Genomic DNA, 18403 nt, shown 5'->3' with positions numbered 1-18403 from the left:
GGCTCTCTGCCCTGTTTGTCTGTGCAATAACAATTCCCTGATGGAAAACAGCTGCCCAGATTTCTGCCGAGTCTGGCGATCACCTGGAATGGCAACTTTTCTTCATCCTCTGCAGGGGAGGGGAAGGAGAAGGAGAGGCAGAGCTCAAGGAGGAAGACCGTGAAGACGGTTTCCAGTCTGGGCTACTTTCCAGCTCTCCCTAGGATGCAGCAACCTCTTCAGGAGAGGATGATGGGAGAGTGCTGAGCAGGAGTAAGGGATGCAGAACGTTCCTTTGAGCTGCAGGATAACCACTTAAGCATGCACTTGGAGAAAGAAGCACAAAATCTGCAGAAGCTGCGATTAACCAGTGCCTCCTTGGCATGCTCTGGACCCACTATTGCTTATTCCCATGAGTGGTCGCTCTTGCCAGGTTTTACTTCCAATAAAATGACACCTCTCACAAGCCTGTAGCACAGACTGTTTTTGAGTAAAAGGTTGGGTAACGTTAAGGGGGGGGGGTGGGGTACCCATCAACCACGTATATATTAGATGGAGGCCTTGTGTGCAAACTACCTGAAGTTTAAACAAATTATGGACTTTGTTGTATCCACAGTTAACTATTTGTTCGCGATCTTTGAATCACCGTGAATTTCAATCTTTTTTGGAGAATATCAGTGCCACTTACAGTGACCTGATTTATCACTCTGAAGTGAGATGGCTTAGCCGGGGCAAAAGAGGTCCTAAAGAGGTTCTTTTCACTGCGAAAAGAAATAAAACATCTTCTGCAAGAGAAGGGAAGAGACACGTCTGTCATGGAAGAAAGCGACTGGATTGCTGAGCTGGCTTTTTTGACTGATATCACTGGACATTTAAATGATTTCAACCTAAAGTTACAGGGAAGTCAGCATCTCATTTGTGATTTGTTTGAGGCAGTGTGTCCGTTTGAAATGAAATTAAAGCTGTTCACAAACCAGCTCGAGAAAGGTTTTGGTTGAAGATCTGATAACATTCAGTTTAAAAAATATGCAAAAATGCAGAAAATCAGACAGGGGGCAAAAACTTTATTACACAAACATACATACAGTGCCTATTGAAAGTCTACAGCCCCTTTCAAAATGTTCACCTTTTATTGCCTTATAGCCTGGAATTAAGATGCATTAAAATATTTTTTTTTTCATTTATCTACACATCCTACCCCACAACTTCCAAGTGAAGAAAATATTCTAGAGATCTGTAGAAAATTAATTAAAAATAAAAACTGAAATAACTTGGTTGGAGAAGTGTCCACCCCCCTTGTAACAGCAATCCTAAATTAGCTCAGGTGTAACCAATCGCCTTCAAAATCACACACCAAGTTTAGTTGGCTCCACCTGTGTTAAGTTGTAGTGATTCACATGATTTCAGGATAAATTCAGCAGTTCCTGTAGGTTCCCTCTGCTGGGTAGTGCATTTCAAAGCAAAGACTCAACCATGAGCACCAAGGCGCTTTCAAAAGAACTCCGGGACAAAGTTCTTGACAGGCACAGATCAGGGGAGGGATGGGTATAAAAAAAATATCAAAGGCCTTGAATATTATGGGGATGTATCTCATCGGCAGGGACTGGGGCACTTGTCAGGATAGAAAGGAAAATGAATGGAGCAAAGTACAGAGAAGTCCTTGAGGAAAACCTGCTGCCCTCTGCAAGAAAGCTGAAACTGGGACAGAAGTTCACCTTTCAGCATGACAACGACAGAAAGCACAGGAACAAAAAGGTAAATGTCCTTGAGTGGCCCAGTCAGAGCCCCTACCTAAATCCAATCGAAAATCTGTGGCATGACCTGAAGATTGCTGTCCATCAATGCTCCCCAAGGAACTTGACAGAGCTTGAACAGTTTTGTAAAGAATGGTCAAATATGGCCAAATCTAGGTATGCAAAGTTGGTAGAGACCTACCCCAACAGACTCACAGCTGTAACTGCTGCCAAAGGTGCTTCCACCAAGTATTAACTCAGGGGGGTGGAGACTCATCTAATTGTGATCTTTCAGTTTTGTATTTAACTTTTTCCCCCTTAACAGTGTGGAGTATGGTGTGTAGATAGGTAGAAAAACATTCTCATTTAATTGCATGAAACTCTGAGGCACTGACACAACAAAATGTGAAAAAAGTTCAAGGGGGGGGGGGGTAGACTTTCTATAGGCACTGTGTACACGTGTGTATATATATATATATATATATATATATATATATATATATATATATATACACACACCCACCATTTTTTTTTTTTTTTTTTTTAAAAGAGTGCAACACAATATTCCCCAGAGGACTTATTCTTTGAACTAACCTGTTGCTGTCTTTGAGTCAAAGGCATAAAGACAGCGTCCTTGATAAAAATGTTTTCATCAGGAAACTCCATGGAGCAAAACACTAGCGGTACTTCCATGCTGTCTGGTTCATCAACGAAGTTCAAGGTTTTTTTAGACTGGTAAAAACAGATTAAAAATAAGTTAGAACTAAAATCAACACAAACAATAATATGCACCATCTAAATCACTATGGTAGCATCCATTTATATTATAATACATTGAGGCAAAAGTTGTGTATGAATTATTACATTTACCAAAATAACATGCACCTTTTGCATTTCAAAACTGGTCCTGAAAGACTAGCGAGCTCAATTTAGAATTAAATCCACAAGGTAGCACTATTTGTTTAAATGTGGATTACAAGCTTGTTTATTTTGAAAACAGATTTGTTGCAAAATACGACCTAATTCTGTGCAGTGCTGTATGTGGCATTCATCTGATACAGTTGAAATAAGTTACACAAAGCGACTTCATTTTTATTGTCACAGACAAAAATATTGGCATCCTACACATTATACCAATTTCTAGTAATTTAACAAATAATCTTTCACAAAAAACAAACAAACTTGTATTGTGTGTCCACCTTTTGCTTTTATTATTGCTTTCAGGTGTTTATGATAATTCTTAACATGTTACATCTTGTTGATGAAATCTGGGCCCAATATGTCTTGCATATTTCCTTCAGCTCAGACACATTGGATACACAATGCTTGGCGACAGCTTTTTTCAGACCAGTACAGAGCATTTCTATTGGATTGAGATCTGGTGATTGCGAAGGCCATTCCAGAACTTTTATCTTAGTTTTCTCAAGAACTCCAGAGTTGACTTAGCCATATGCTTTGGGTCGTTGATAAACCATCTGCCAATCAGCCTGTTTCTGGTACAGGCATCCATTTTCTTCTTAATCTGCGCTATTGCTTGCACTGGCTTTTCAGGCCTGTCCTTGTTCATAGCTTGCACCTGCGCTCTAGTTGCTTCAGCCATCTGACATTTCTGTGACTTTCATTACAGGGAGATCTGCCTCACGTAGCAAATCTTTCAGCCAACTATCGGTTATGCTAAAGATGATTTTATCAGGTATCATATCACTTTCACCATTTCCAAACTCAGTTTTTTGTTATTTGCTTCAACTCTGATATAGCTGTCAATTTCTATCACATCAGACATCGGATTTTACCAGAATTGGTAGCGCTTAAATACTACATTTTTCTTTGGAATGCAATAGTTTTTAGATGCATCCATTATGTCTTCCGCGATATTTTCTTCAGGTCTCGCACAGTTTATGGTGTTTTTAAACTTCTAAAGTATCATCTCTTTCACAGATGTATTGTCATTTAACTAACCTTATTAAAAAAACTGAAACCTGGCTGTCCCCTGATAATACTAACTCCTGCCACCCTGTCCTCTCTCTACGTCCTGTCCCATACCCCGCGTCTCACTGGACGGGGAGGTGGGACTGGTCTTCTCCTCTCTCCCTCCTTACTCTTTTCTGTCCCCTCCAACCTCTCCTCACTCTGTTAACACCTTTGAATTTCATGCTGTCCAACTAACCTTTCCCTGTCAACTCCTGCTAATTGTACTGTACCGTCCCCCCTGGACCTCTCGCTCACTTTCTCGATGAACTCGACTATCTACTCTCCTCCCTCCCCTCTCTGTCTACCCCAACTGTCCTGCTGGGTGACTTCAACATCCATCTCTCCAACCCCAGCCAATCTGCTGTATTCCTCCCTCTCCTTCACTCCTTCGACTTCTGTCTCTCTCCAACCCCCCTTCCCACAAAGCTGGCCGTCAACTGGACCTCGCCTTCTCCAGGGCCTGCTGCCCCTCCACCCTCTCTGTCACCCCCCTGGACCTCTTTGATCACTATTTCATCTCTTTTTCTCTGTCTCTCCCCTCACTCCCTGCTCCTCCTACCCCCATTGTCACCTCTCGCCATAACCTCTGCTCTCTCTCCCCCTCTGTCCTTGCCTCCACTGCTCTCTCTCACCTCCCTCCTATCGACTCCTTCTCACAACTCTCTGTAGACTCTGCTACCTCCACCCTCTTCTCCTCCCTCTCCTCCCTCACCTCCTCCCTCCCCTCACCTCCCGACCTGCTCGCCCCTCCCCTCCCCAACCCTGGCTCTCCTCTGCGCTCCGTAAGAACCACACTGCGATCTGCTGAAAAGAAATGGAAAAGAACCAAACTCCCTGCTGCCCGCACTTCTCCTCTCCTCCTTCTCTACTCTCTCCTCTGCTAAATGTACTTATTTCCAATCTGTAATCCAAGCCTCCACTAACAACCCACGTAAACTATTCTCTAACTTCTCCTCCCTCCTAAACCCTCCCACCCTCCTCTATCTCCTCTGATGACTTTGCCTCCTTCTCTTCTAAAATCTCATATATCCGCAAACTCTTTAACACCTCTCCCTCCCCTGCACCGCCTCCTGCTCCAACCCCTACACCCACTGCATCCGCTACCAACTCACTCTCCTTCTCCACCTTCTCCCCTCTGACTCTAACCTCTCTTCCCTGCTCCAGGGTCACAAACCCACCACGTGTGCCCTGGACCCCCTCCCCACTCACCTCTTTCAAGCTGCTGCTCCTGCTCTACTTCCCCTCATCTTCTCTCTTCTCAACACCTCTCTCCTTTCTGGTCTCTTTCCTTCTGCCTTCAAACAGGCCTCTATCACTCCCCTCCTCAAAAAACCTACCCTCTATCCCACCTCCCTCCAGAGCTACCGTCCTGTCTCCCTCCTACCCTTCCTCTCCAAAACCCTCGAGCGGACTGTACACCGCCAGCTCTCTGCTTTCCTGTCCAACCACTCTCTGCTCGACCCTCTCCAATCTGGCTTCCGCTCTACTCACTCCACTGAAACCGCCCTCCTGTCTGTCACCAACTCACTTAAGTGTGCCCGAGCTGCCTCTCTCTCCTCTGTCCTAATTCTCCTCGACCTCTCTGCTGCCTTTGACACTGTCGATCACTGTATTCTACTGTCCTCTCTCGCTGACCTGGGAATCTCTGGCACTGCTCTGGCCTGGTTCTCCTCCTACCTCTCCAACCGCACTTACCAGGTAACCTGGCGTGGAGCAACCGCCACACCTCGCCCTCTCTCAACAGGAGTCCCCCAAGGGTCAGTCTTGGGTCCTCTCCTGTTCTCTCTATACACCCGCTCCCTGGGCCCCCTCATCGCATTCTATAGTTTTTCATACCATTTATATGCTGATGATGCTCAGATTTTCCTCTCCTTCCCCACCTCTGACTCCACCATCCCCTCCCATATCTCTACCTGTCTGTCTGCTATCTCCTCCTGGATGCACTTGCATCACCTCAAACTCAACCTCTCTAAATCTGACCTCCTGTTCTTTCCCTCCTCCTCCTCTCTCTCTATCTCTCTATCTCTGTTCCTCTGGAATCTACCACACTCTCTCCCTCCTCCTCAGCAAAGAACCTCAGTGTCACCCTGGACCCCTGCCTCTCTTATTCCCATCACATCTCCACTCTGGCACGCACTTGTCGATTCTTCCTAAGCAACATACGAAGAATCCGACCCTTCCTCGCCAACTACGCCATCCAGCTCCTGGTCCAAGCCCTGGTACTCTCCCGCCTAGACTACTGCAACTCCCTCCTGGCTGGCCTCCCTGCGTCTGCCACCCGTCCACTCTAGCTCATCCAGAACTCCATTGCTCACCTGGTGTTCTCTCTGCCTCGCTTCTCCTACGCAACTCCACTGCTCCGCTCACTCCACTGGCTCCCGATCACCGCTCGCATCCAGTTCAAAGACTCTTGTACTAGCCTACAGATGCCTTGACCAGACGGCACCCAGCTACCTCCAGACCCTCATCTCTCCCTACACCCCCACTTGACCTCTCCACTCCTCCTGCACTAGAAGACTGGCTCTACCTCCTCTACGCTCCCCTGCCTCCAGAGCCCGCTCCTTCTCCACCCTCGCCCCGCAGTGGTTGAATGACCTTCCTACAGATGTCAGGACTGCCCAGTCCCTGATCACCTTCCGGCGCCTCCTCAAGACTCACCTCTTCAGACAGTACCTGTAGAACTCCTCTTTTTTTCCCCTCGGGACACTTATCACTCTTCCTTAAATGCGCTTTACTTGCTCTTATCTGCCCCCTATTTTACTGCATTTAATCCTGTACTTTACAGTACTGTAATCTGTCAAGTGTTATTTAATCTGTAGCATTTTGTATTTAATTATATCCTGATGTAACTATCACTGACACTTATCTGCTCCGTTATTGAATCGTATTTTGTCATACTTGTACTTGCTAGAACCAAAGTCATTGTATTTATCTTGCTCTTAATTGTATTATTACTTGTACTGTGATTCTTGAAATGTATTTTTGTTTACGACTAAGTCGCCCTGGATAAGGGTGTCTGCCAAGAAATAAATAATAATAATAATAATAATAATAATAATAATAATAATAATAATAATAATAATAATAATAATAATAATAATAATAATAATAAGACTAATTGAGTATCTATTAACCCTGGTCACATGCCTTTTAAAAAAAAAAAAAAAAAAAAAAAAAAAGCAGCCAGTTTCTTGGATCTTTTTTTGTTGGTTCCGTCTTCTGCAAGCCTGGAGGTGTAGCGCATATGTGGGTTCCACCAGGATGAGCTACAGGGGGTATCTCTGTGGTGTGTAGACCGGGATAACATACTATAGAAAAGGGATTCATCTGGGGGATTTTAATCCCACACCAGTTTATTTAGTTTATGCTAAGGTTCCTGACGTGGGACCTCCCCTTTAGTGCGAGCAGCGCTTGGCCACCTTTTGTTTTGTAGCTGTTTTTCCCCCATTGTGTTTTGTATTTATTATTACAAATCCTCGATAACCCATCTCCACTGGGTAAACCTGGACTCTCCATCCTCACTGTTCCGCTTCAGTGGCTAGTTGAGCATACCGAAGTTTCTTCCTTTCGTACGCCTCATCCACAGCATCCTCCCATGGCACTGTTAACTTTACCAGGTGAACAAGGCATGCTGATCCAGACCACAAGACAGTATCAGGTCAAAGGTTAGTGGTGGCACTAAGGTGGGAAAATAAGCCGTTGTCCAGCATTTTCCAGTCGTCCTAGACAAATTTTTGGTTTTAATACCTTTTCTTGGAGGTTGCTCCCTTGGACGGAAGAATGTTGTTCTTCGTGTGTCATATATTGCTGGCATTGGTGGCAACCTGTTGGTCATGCTGTGCTTGTCTTCCAATGCTAAGGCCAAGCATCGCAGCACCTGGCCAGGACACCAAGTAAACTGTCCTTACCTAAGACCCACCTTACGTCCTGTCAAAATGTGTCTTAATGTAGCTGGCAATGAACAAAAAAGACACCACAGATCCTGCTCTGTTCCACTGTCTATAGATCTTGCCAGCCGATCTTGCGTTGTTCCACACTCTCCCATCTCGTCCATTCTCCCTGCTTGGCCTGGGAAACTGCCTTTATGCACCTCATCTGTTCCTCCTGCTTTTGCACCTTGTTGACTACCAGCTTCCTCCATTGAGCTGGGGCTGCTTTGTGTCATGTAGGAGAAGCTGAACTGAGACCAAGGCCTCCTCTTCTATGCTGTACTTGCCCCATGATCTCACCAATACGAAGGGCAGCCTTTGCATCTTCCACAGCTTCCTTTGCCGCCCACACAGGTGCTCACATATTCATCATGTGACTAACAATGTCATTTCCAAACGAACCTTGGAGCACTTAAACTCCTCGGTTAGAGCTGAGACTGGCAGATGCAGTATCCCTTTACCATACAGTCCCACTCTGCTGAGGCAGTGTGGAACTCCTAACCATTTCCCGACATCTGAACTGATTAACGCTTTTAGCTTCTCTACTGTTGTCAAGGAAACCTCATACACAGTGAGTGGCCACAGAAGTCTTGGCAGTAGACTAAAATGAAAGCACCAGAGTTTAAGTTTGCCCGGTAAAGCTATCTATGCCCTTCAACCCTGGCATTGCTTGTTGTCTCACTTCTCCCAAATGAACTGCGTCCTTTAGGTCCCCATCATACCATCTCCCAAGACTTCTCACAGGTTTCTCAGACACTGTTGGTATTGCCTCACCGTTAATGTAGAACCTCTTATCTTAACCTCTAATTATAGAGATGCTCCTTGACTTAGTGGCCCATTCAATGTTATTGATTGGCTTGCCCAATAACCGATTAGTGCAGGCTACTGTTGTAGTCATGATTGTCATGTCAAACATGTATGCTAATTGGTGGCAGTCGCTTTCCAGAAGCCATGCGTTTTCCTCGCACTACCCATTTTGACGCCCTAATAATTACTTCCATTGCCATGGTAAAAGTCAGTGGAGAAATGGTGCATCCTGCCATTATTCAAATTTCTAGACATTGCCATGTAGTAGTGAATTCTGAAGTTGAAAAACAAAATTGCAAATCTTCAGAATAGGCTTTCATTAAGTTTGTTACTGTCCTTGGTACACTGAAAAAATCAAACGCTGCCCAGAGAAGCTCATGTGGGACTGAGCCGTATGCATCAGCTAAATCCAGGAATGTCACATGGAGCTCCTTCCTCTTCTTTTTAGCTGTTTGAATTTGCTACTAGATCAAACTGATGTGCTCCAAGCATCCTGGGAAACCTGGAATACCGGCTTTTTGTACTGAAGTGTCAATAGGTAAGCTGACAATCTCTGAGCAACAATGCTGAAGAAAATCTTGCCTTCCACATTTTACTCGTAGAATTTTTGATTTTAAAGACCCCACCTGCTCGGCGTCATGCTCTTGGTACAACCTGTTTTTCCCATGCTACATTCCTCAATTTCCACAGGATTCGTAGAACACCAGGGGCACTCTTGTACACTCTGTACGGAACTCCATTAGGCCCAGGAGATGATGACGCCCTTGCCTTTTTCACAGCTTGCTCTACTTCTGTCCACTTAGGTGCACAGTCCTCCATTTGGTATTCTGGTGGATTGATAGGTAGGATGTCTGAAGGAATCGACACAGGCTCCTGCCTTTTTGAATCTGTGTGCATTTCCTCTTTAGCTCAGACTTAGTTGCTTTTAGTGTGCAATTTTTCTCCCTGGTGAATAACTTATTTGCAAATTTGAATGGGTCTTTATAAAAAAGTTAGTTCTCGCATGCTCCTTTTTGCAGCGTTTCCGTAGGCACTCAGCTCTGCACAATGTTGCAAGCTTATCTTTTATGAACCTTTGTAAAAGACCGAGTGCCTCCTTCTGACTTTGTTCTGCTCTCCTCCATTGCATCCTCAGTTGCCTCCTTTCTCTAAGTGCTCAATCTCCTGCTGCTGTCTAGACTTCACAGGAATAGTTTGTACTTTCTCCTTTCTTTTTTCAACTCCAAACCTCTCTCTTCCATATGCGTAGATGGTATCCCCAAATTTATTCACCTTTCCAATGCAAAACAGAGATCCATGTTTACTGCGTCCCACGCTGTTCTCAGAAGCTCTTGGCTTGATTGATTGATTGATTGATTATGTTCACGGTTAAATAAAAGCAAAATCCAGCAAGTTATATTCAATGTTTTGGGTATTTTGTGCAATACTTTGTTTCTGAAAATTCCACACCCCTAAGATGGTGTTTTTGTACTTTGTAGAATGTTTTGTTACATGGCTGCATTCATTTGATCTTCAAAATCACACAGATGTCTCCAGTATGTGAACTGCTACACCCCCATATCATGATCGAACCACCTACATGTTTAACTTTAAGTACAAGGTTTTCTTCACTGAAGGCATTCCTTTTTTGTTTTCTCCAAACATACTGTCGTCCATTTTTGCGGATAAGTTATATCTTGGTCTTAATGGATCCAAGCATTTTGTTGAATAATGCTTCAGATTCAAATTTTAGACTGTTTATTTAATGAATTGTGAATTATGTGAATTATATGAATAGTGTGTTTTGTGGCGAGATCTACATGCAGGCAACTCTTCTGTGTTCAGGTGTTTTTGTACAGTTCTTTCGTGCACTATCATGCCTGATGCTTCTAAATCTGTCTTTGGTTGTTAAGTCCTTGGTTGTTAATCCTGGATTTTTTTTTTTCAGCTGCTCGGACAATTCTCCTACCTGCTCTACCCATAATCTTTGGATGTCCACTTCTTTCAAGTGTTTCAGTTGAATTTGTTCAGTGGTACTTCTTGATTATTGTGGATTGTGGATTTTGGTATTTCATATTTCTTTGATACTGTTCTATAGCCATTTCCTTTGTTCAAGTTTGCTACAAGTGCTGTTCTCAAAACGTGAATCCAACTCCTATGTATTGACCATCATCTGCTGTGTTGCCAAAGCAATCTTCTTCAACAGATATTTGAAATAATTACTTATTTTTCTGGCTATTGACTTTAAAATGCAGCTTATTTACTGTGTAATGGTTTTCAATCAATGAATATTATTTCTATTACATTTTTACAGACTTAATGTAAAGGTGCCAATATTTTTGTTATGAACAAATATTTGAAACTGCTTAACTGAATTTGTGTATTAATTAGTGACTAATGTTCACTAAATGCTTGTATTGTCTTCTTGAATTTTCTTATATTACATGTAGGGTGTCAATACTTTTGTCTGCAACTATATCAATCATCATTTAGAGACTGGATAAACTCTAGCACCAATAACTTACTGCAAGCAACAAGTAAATTAGTTCCAGCCAATGAAAGACCACTATAAATGTGTTTTAAAATAATGTGCAATACAGGAAAACTCCATGTTTGTCCTATCACTACAAATATATAAAAAGACATGCACCTCAGCATTTCAAAGCCCCTGGTATGGTTTTGTGCGCCTCATCCCTGGAAATCTTCTGTGAATGCCATTGTACTTTTCCGACAAGAACACTGCAACCAGTCACACCACACGCAGCCCCAGCATGGTTAACTGACAACATTCAGATCTGAGCACCATCATGCTACGAAGAATGCTGTGACGCGCCAGTACTATGTATACAAATAATGTAATTGTATGTAGAAATAATGTGATATCTTGTAACAATTGTAAGTCACCCTAGATAAGGGTGTCTGCTAAGAAATAAATAATAATAATAATAATAATAATAATAATAATAATAATAATAATAATAATAATAATAATAATAATAAACCAGGTGATGTGAAAATGTGTTCCACTACGCTAGGATTTGTTTCTAAAGCCTACTAAAGAAGGATTTGCAGTGTGTTTACAACCCCACTTCCATCCATTGTCCTAATCTTTTTAATGTAATTAAATACATAAAACAGTACTGGTCTCCAACCTTAAATTCTTGGATTGGTGTGAAGACTGGTGGATCAACAGGAAAAAAGGACCTCAGTCGAATAGGCTTTCCACGGTTCTTTTTAGCCAAAAGCAGCAGGTATGTTGCTGTAGTCTGGTCATACTTCCACTTAGAAAGACAAGGAAAAAAAGGGTAAGATATTGTACAACTACTAAAAAACATTTCTGGGGATGGACGTCTCTGGATTGACATAAAAAAGCCCTTAAGTCAATGGCTTCAATGGTAATAACATTACCTGGAGTGGGTGTCTTGGTTGAGTCCCTAGTGGACAGGTGTCCTAATTTTAAAACAACCATTGATAAACTGGAGGATGATTATTATTATTATTATTATGATGATTATGATTATTTTAATTGTTCTTGAAAATCTGAAATAAAATAAATGGATATAAACCCATTCAAAATAGAATAAAATACCAACAGTACCCCTAAAACCATGGCTAAGATACAAATGTAGCTTTAGACTGCATGTTGCATAGGTGTTTAGGACAAACGTTACAATAGCCAGCTTACTAACATTCTGAATGGAATACATGTACAGTAACACTGACATTTTTAATGCAAAGCAAGAATTTACACAAACATCTTCAACATATTTTGTGCAATAGCGCCATCAAATGGTTATGAGTCACTGCAACTAAAACTTGTAATAAAATGAAAGACTCAAATTAGAGCAATATAACCCTGGTAAAAGGTTATGTTCATTAAAATAATTTTTTTGACAAAAAAAATATTACACTAAGGGCATCAGGCAGGCCAAATTACTATACAAAAAGAACATGTTTAATGTAGAAGATTCTTAAAGCCCAAAAAACACAAATTATTTGAGGGTACCTCTGAAACTAGGTTCACCATGCTCTGTTTGGATCGTTTGTAACAAACTGCCATCTCTGTAATACAGTCCTCATCAATATGACCAATCTTTGAATAGGGAAAAAGTTACAATGTAAAAACACAACTTACAGCACAAATAAGCAGCTGACAAACATGCTAATTTGGGGCTTTGTTTTAACCTCAGTAACCTACAGTGTAAATTGGTTATGCCTAACAGATGTGGTCTGGCATTATTCAGAATAAAAGGATTTATGGGCATGCACATATGTTTAGCACTTGTTATGTGTTAAGCTTTTCAATTTACTGGCGAATTACATTACATTATATATATATATATATATATATATATAGTAACACAGCAGGGAGGGGGTTAATCCTCCCTGCATGGGGAAAAAACATGTGCGAATGCACATTTGTTTAATTGAATTGTTTTGCTTTATTGTTTTATTTAATTTGTTAATTGTTTTATTATTAATTATCCCCTGCACCTGGTAATTATTGTTAAATTAGAACCAGGTGCAGGGTATTTAAAGGGGGCAGTCAGTTTGCTCAGGGCTGCTGAGGAGAGGGAGGCAGAAAAGGTGCTCTGCTTCCAAGCAGTCGTCAAGTGTAGAAATCCTGTGTGTTTTGTTTTGTGTTGTGGGGAAACGGCTTAGCCGTCCCACTTTATAGTCAGGGTGTTCCTGGAAGTTTTAGTTAGCGCTCCGAAGGAGCTAGGTGTTGTTTTTGTGATTGGTTTGTGCTTATTAAAAATAGCGCGTAACCGCGTGAAAATTCAATTCTGGTGTCCTGGGTCTGGTTTTAAAAGGGGCAACGAACCCGAGTGAGTTGCGAATCTATCACAATATATATATATATATATATAGTGCCATGAAAAAGTATTTGCCCCCTGTCTGATTTTCTGCATTTTTGCACATTTTTCACAATGTATTTGGTCAGATTGTTTTGTGGGTTGTAGTAGTATATAGAGGGAGTCTGAGAGAAAAAATTACACCAAAGTTTGGTACTTCTTTCATTTGTTTGGTGTGCAAGGTAATCAAACATGCAATCTTCAAGTGTGAAAAAGTTATTGCCCCCCCCCCCCCCCCCCCCCTTAGTTAACTCAACCCAATTAAAGGAATAATTAGGGTCAGCTGTTTGAGTACTTTGGTTAACAACCAGGCCTGATTTGGGCCAGCACTGCCCAATATAAATCTGACTAACTTTGGCCCTTACCATCAGAGTGAAGTTGTCAGCACACAGGTTCTAGAGGCACATCATGCCACGAACAAAAGAAATTCCTGAAGACCTCCGGAAAAAAAAATGTTGAAGCCTATCAGTCTGGAAAGGGTTACAAAGCCATTTCTAAGGCTCTGGGGCTCCACCGAACCACAGTCAGAGCCATATTGTCCAAATGGAGAAAGTTTGGGACAGTAGTGAATCTTCCCAGGAGTGGCCGTCTTGCCAAAATCTCTCCAAGAGCAAGGCGTAAAATCGTCCAGGAAGTCACAAAGAACCCTAGAACATCATCCAGGCATCTGCAGGCCTCTCTCGCCTCGGTCTAAGGTCAGTGTTCATGACTCCAATATTAGAAAGACACTGGGCAAAAATGGGATTCATGGCAGAGTAGCAAGGCGGAAACCATTGCTCACTAAGAAGAACATGAATGCTGGTCTCAAGTTTGCCAAAAAGCACCTGGATGATCCTCAAGAGTTCTGGAACAATGTTCTATGGACAGATGAGTCAAAAGTGGAACTTTTTGGCCGACATGGGCCCCATTATGTCTGGCGAAAACCACACACTGCATTCCACACCAAGAACCTCATACCAACGGTCAAGCATGGTGGTGGTAGTGTCATATTTTGGGGATGTTTTGCTGCATAAGGACCTGGACGCCTTGCCATCATTGAAGGAACCATGAATTCTGCTCTGTATCAGAGAATTCTACAGTAGAATGTCAGGCCATCCGTCCGTGAGCTGAAGCTGAAGCGCAGCTGGGTCATGCAGCAAGACAATGATCCGAAACACACAAGCAAGTCTACATCAGAATGGATGAAGAACAAGAAATTTAAAGTTTTGGAATGGCCTAGTCAAAGTCCAGACCTAAACCCCATTGAGATGTTGTGGCAGGACCAGAAACGAGCAGTTCATGCTCGAAAACCCACAAATGTCACCGAGTTGAAGCAGTTCTGCATGGAGGAGTGAGCCAAAATTCCTCCACGGCACGGTGAGAGACTAATCAATAACTACAGGAAGCGTTTGGTTGCAGTTTTTGCTGCTAAAGGTGGCGTAACCAGTTATTGAGTCTGAGGGGGCGATTACTTTTTCACACAGGGGCATTGGGTGTTGCATAACTTTCTTTAATAAATAAATTAAATATGTATCAAATTTTTGTGCTATTTGTTCACTCAGGGTCCCTTTTATCTAATATTAGGTTTTGGTTGAAGATCTGATAACATTCAGTGTCAAATGCAGAAAATCAGACAGGGGGCAAATACTTTTTCATGGCACTGTATATACAGTGCCTTGCATAAGTATTCACCCCCCTTGGACTTTTCCACATTTTGTAGTGTTACAACCTGGAATTAAAATGGATTTAAATTAGGATTTTCTGTCACTGATCTACACAAAATAGTCCATAATGTCGAAGTGGGGAAAAAAATCTACATATTTTTCAAAATTATTTACAAATAAAAAACTGAAAAAGTCTTGATTGCATAAGTATTCACCCCCTTTGCTGTGACACCCCTAAATAAGCTCTGGTGCAACCAATTGCCTTCAAAAGTCACATAATTAGTTGAATGGAGTCCACCTATATGCAATTAAAGTGTCACATGATCTCAGATTAAATACACCTGTTTCTGGAAGGCCCCAGAGTTTGTTAGAGAGCATATCTAAACAAACAGCATCATGAAGACCAAGGAGCTATCAAAACAAGTCTGGGATAAAGTTCTGGAGAAGCACCAATCAGGGTTGGGTTATAAAAAAATATCCCAAACTTTGAACATCCCCCGGAGCACCGTTAAATTCATTATTAAAAAATTGAAAGAATATGGCACAACCGTAACTCTGCCTAGAGAAGGCCGTCCACCAAAACTCAGTGACCAGGTAAGGAGGGCATTAGTCAGAGAAGCAACCAAGAGGCTAATGGTAACTCTGAAGGAGCTGGAGAGATCCACAGCTGAGATGGGAGAAACCGTCCATGGGAAACCTATAACCCGGACGCTCCACAAAGCTGGGCTTTATGGAAGAGTGGCGAGAAGAAAGCCCATATCAAATCCTGTTTGGATTTTGCCAAAAGGCATGTGGGAGACACAGCAAACATGTGGAAAAAGGTTCTCTGGTCTGATGAGACCAAAATTGAACTTTTTGGCCTTAGCGCAAAACGCTATGTGTGGCGCAAATCCAACACTGCTCATCACCCTGAGAACACCATCCCCATGGTGAAGCATGGTGGTGGCAGCATCATGTTATGGGGATGCTTTTCATCGGCAGGGACTGGGAAACTGGTCAGGATTGAGGGCAAGATGGATGGAGCCAAATACAGGGAAATTCTAGAGGAAAACCTGTTTCAGTCTGCAAGAGACCTGGGACTGGGGCGGAGGTTCACCTTCCAGCAGGACAATGACCCTAAACACACAGCCAACGCTACACTGGAGTGGTTTAAAAACAAAAACCTGAATGTCTTAGAATGGCCCAGTCAAAGCCCAGACCTCAATCCGATTGAGAATATGTGGCAAGACTTGAAAATTGTTGTTCACCAATGGTCCCCATCCAACTTGACAGAGCTTGAGCAATTTTGCCAAGAAGAATGGGCAAAAATTGCAGGATCCAGATGTGGATCCTGCAATAGGATAGAGACTTACCCAAAAAGACTCACAGCTATAATTGCTGCCAAAGGTGCTTCTACCAAGTATTGACTTTTTTTTTATTTGTGTCACAATAAAAAAATATATTGCACCTTCAAAGTGTTAAGTATGTTGTGTAAATCAAATGGTAAAAATCCCAATTAAATCCATTTCAATTCCAGGTTGTAACACTACAAAATGTGGAAAAGTCCAAGGGGGGTGAATACTTATGCAAGGCACTGTATAATAAATATATATATATATATATAAAAAATTTGTATCATTATTATATTTATTATATATATTAATTATATACACCCAGTAACAACAAGGCTGCATACTCTGTTGGAGCCCTGTAACAATGAAAAATACTAATGCAGTACCCTGAACAGATTTTATATTTCAATGAATGGCCTGGAAAAGGCAATAATTAAGAATATTATTTTTTCTACTAGACACTATTGCCTGGAGTTTGTATCCAATATCTAAGGTCAGACATGTATACACTGACTCTTAAATAAAAATGGCTTAAAGTTATACTTTAAAAAACAAAAATAGCAATATTTTTATCATCTTTCTGGACTTATTTTGGATAGTATTTACATGGCTGCTACCAAAATGTAAAAGGCAAACAAAATAATAATTAAACCAGTTTAACAAATTAATTCCACTACAAAACCCATAAGAAATTATATCTTTAGAAAAATCTGAATTTTGAATGATAGTGGGTACAAGCAAACTTACCGGGTGTTTGGTATGCCACTCAGCTGGGGTTGTGTACCCCTGCATAAGCCATGGGTGGCTAAGAAGATATTTGACTGTAATGCGCCTCTTTGGTTCCACCTAGTGAAAATTAAAGCTAATACATTTAAACAGTTGTATCTTTCAGGGATGGTAACACACAATTTTAGTATTGTAAGAAATAATTGAGCTTAGTAAAAAATAATTGGTAATTCAGAAGTAGTTTAGGGAGTTACTACCGAGGCTTTAACATCTATTTTCATATTTGAACTGATATCATGTCAGCAACCCCACATCTTCCCACCTTAGTCTTCTGCTAATCTCTTGGTACATTGGTTGTTCATTTTAAGTTACCATTTTATTCAGAGGCTTTGTCTCTATTTTACAAATTATGAGTCATGGTTTATAAACAGCTAGGAAGGAACAGCATTACAAACATGTCAGATTGATTAATGTAGTTTGGAATAGAATAGCAAATTACCTGCATCATTTGACTCAGCAGTATAACAGTGCCTGGAGAAAGCCAGTTGGGGTTGTCATATTCACCTCTCTGTAACAGAAATATTTCATAAGAATAAGAAACTTCTAGAATGCCAGTTCACACGTGCTTCAAAACACATACATGTACCGTAAGTGTCAGGCTACAGGCCAACCAAGTAGAAGACCTGAAACCAAACAATTGGGTTTAAAAAAATGGAAACAATGTAGTAATGCATTATGCACTCAAAGCTCTGCAATATTAGATACATCTGATGTTTACTCTGGTACAGGTTTCAAACCATGACTTTTAATATAGCCAAAAGGCACAGTATAGGCTATAAAAATGCTTTAGAGCTTACAGATATTTTCTTGTAGAGAATCATAACGTTGTCATCATCAAAAGGGAGATACCCACACAGCAGCGCATAGAGCAGCACTCCCATACTCCATATATCAGCCTAAAAGAATTCAGGAGAAAGTCAAATCTCTACAGACCACACAATACAAAACACAAAATAAATGTGACACTATGATTATAGTGCTTTTTTCTGGTGGTTGTACTGACCAAAACTAATTCCATAAACCCTACCTGTTCTACTCTTTCATTATCCACACAGGTCTCAAATGTGCAGTCATGAAAGAAAAAGATGTTATGGCAAATATGTATTTTCACTATAAAACACAATATCTGGTACAACATTAGGTTAAAGAAAGTTACTGGTTGAAAGCATTTTAGTCAGTAGGGGAAGCAACTGGTTGGCTACTGACAGGAAGGAAGCTGTTGAAGGGTGGGGACAAATGTAGTACCAGATATCATGTTTTTCAACAAAATTCCATGTTTACTAGAACACATTTCTTTCATAATTGCACATTTAGGACCTATATAAAACAGAATGAAAGTGCATGGCATGGAAGATACATTAAACTTTTTTTAAAACCTATAATGACTTT

At 41.4% G+C, this 18403-nt stretch overlaps 1 protein-coding gene across 2 annotated transcripts in view; it reads right to left on the bottom strand.

Annotated features, from left to right (window-relative positions):
- The window catches only part of melk (maternal embryonic leucine zipper kinase), a 74353-nt gene that overhangs the window by 35974 nt on the left and 19976 nt on the right, over positions 1-18403 (bottom strand). For both annotated transcript variants that reach the window (XM_059025886.1, XM_034036008.3), the window contains exons 8-13: positions 17812-17910; positions 17454-17522; positions 16976-17074; positions 12405-12491; positions 11551-11679; positions 2307-2444 (exon numbers count right to left, since the gene is read on the bottom strand). In XM_059025886.1, coding sequence (XP_058881869.1) covers positions 2307-2444; positions 11551-11679; positions 12405-12491; positions 16976-17074; positions 17454-17522; positions 17812-17910 — 621 coding nt within the window. The remainder of the gene's footprint in view (positions 1-2306; positions 2445-11550; positions 11680-12404; positions 12492-16975; positions 17075-17453; positions 17523-17811; positions 17911-18403) is intronic.

Source organism: Acipenser ruthenus, chromosome 1 (genome assembly GCF_902713425.1).
Source record: "Acipenser ruthenus chromosome 1, fAciRut3.2 maternal haplotype, whole genome shotgun sequence".
NCBI classification, from domain to species: Eukaryota; Metazoa; Chordata; class Actinopteri; order Acipenseriformes; family Acipenseridae; genus Acipenser; species Acipenser ruthenus.
The sequence above is the reverse complement of the archived record's forward strand: the minus strand, read 5'-3'. Positions and strand labels throughout refer to the sequence as shown.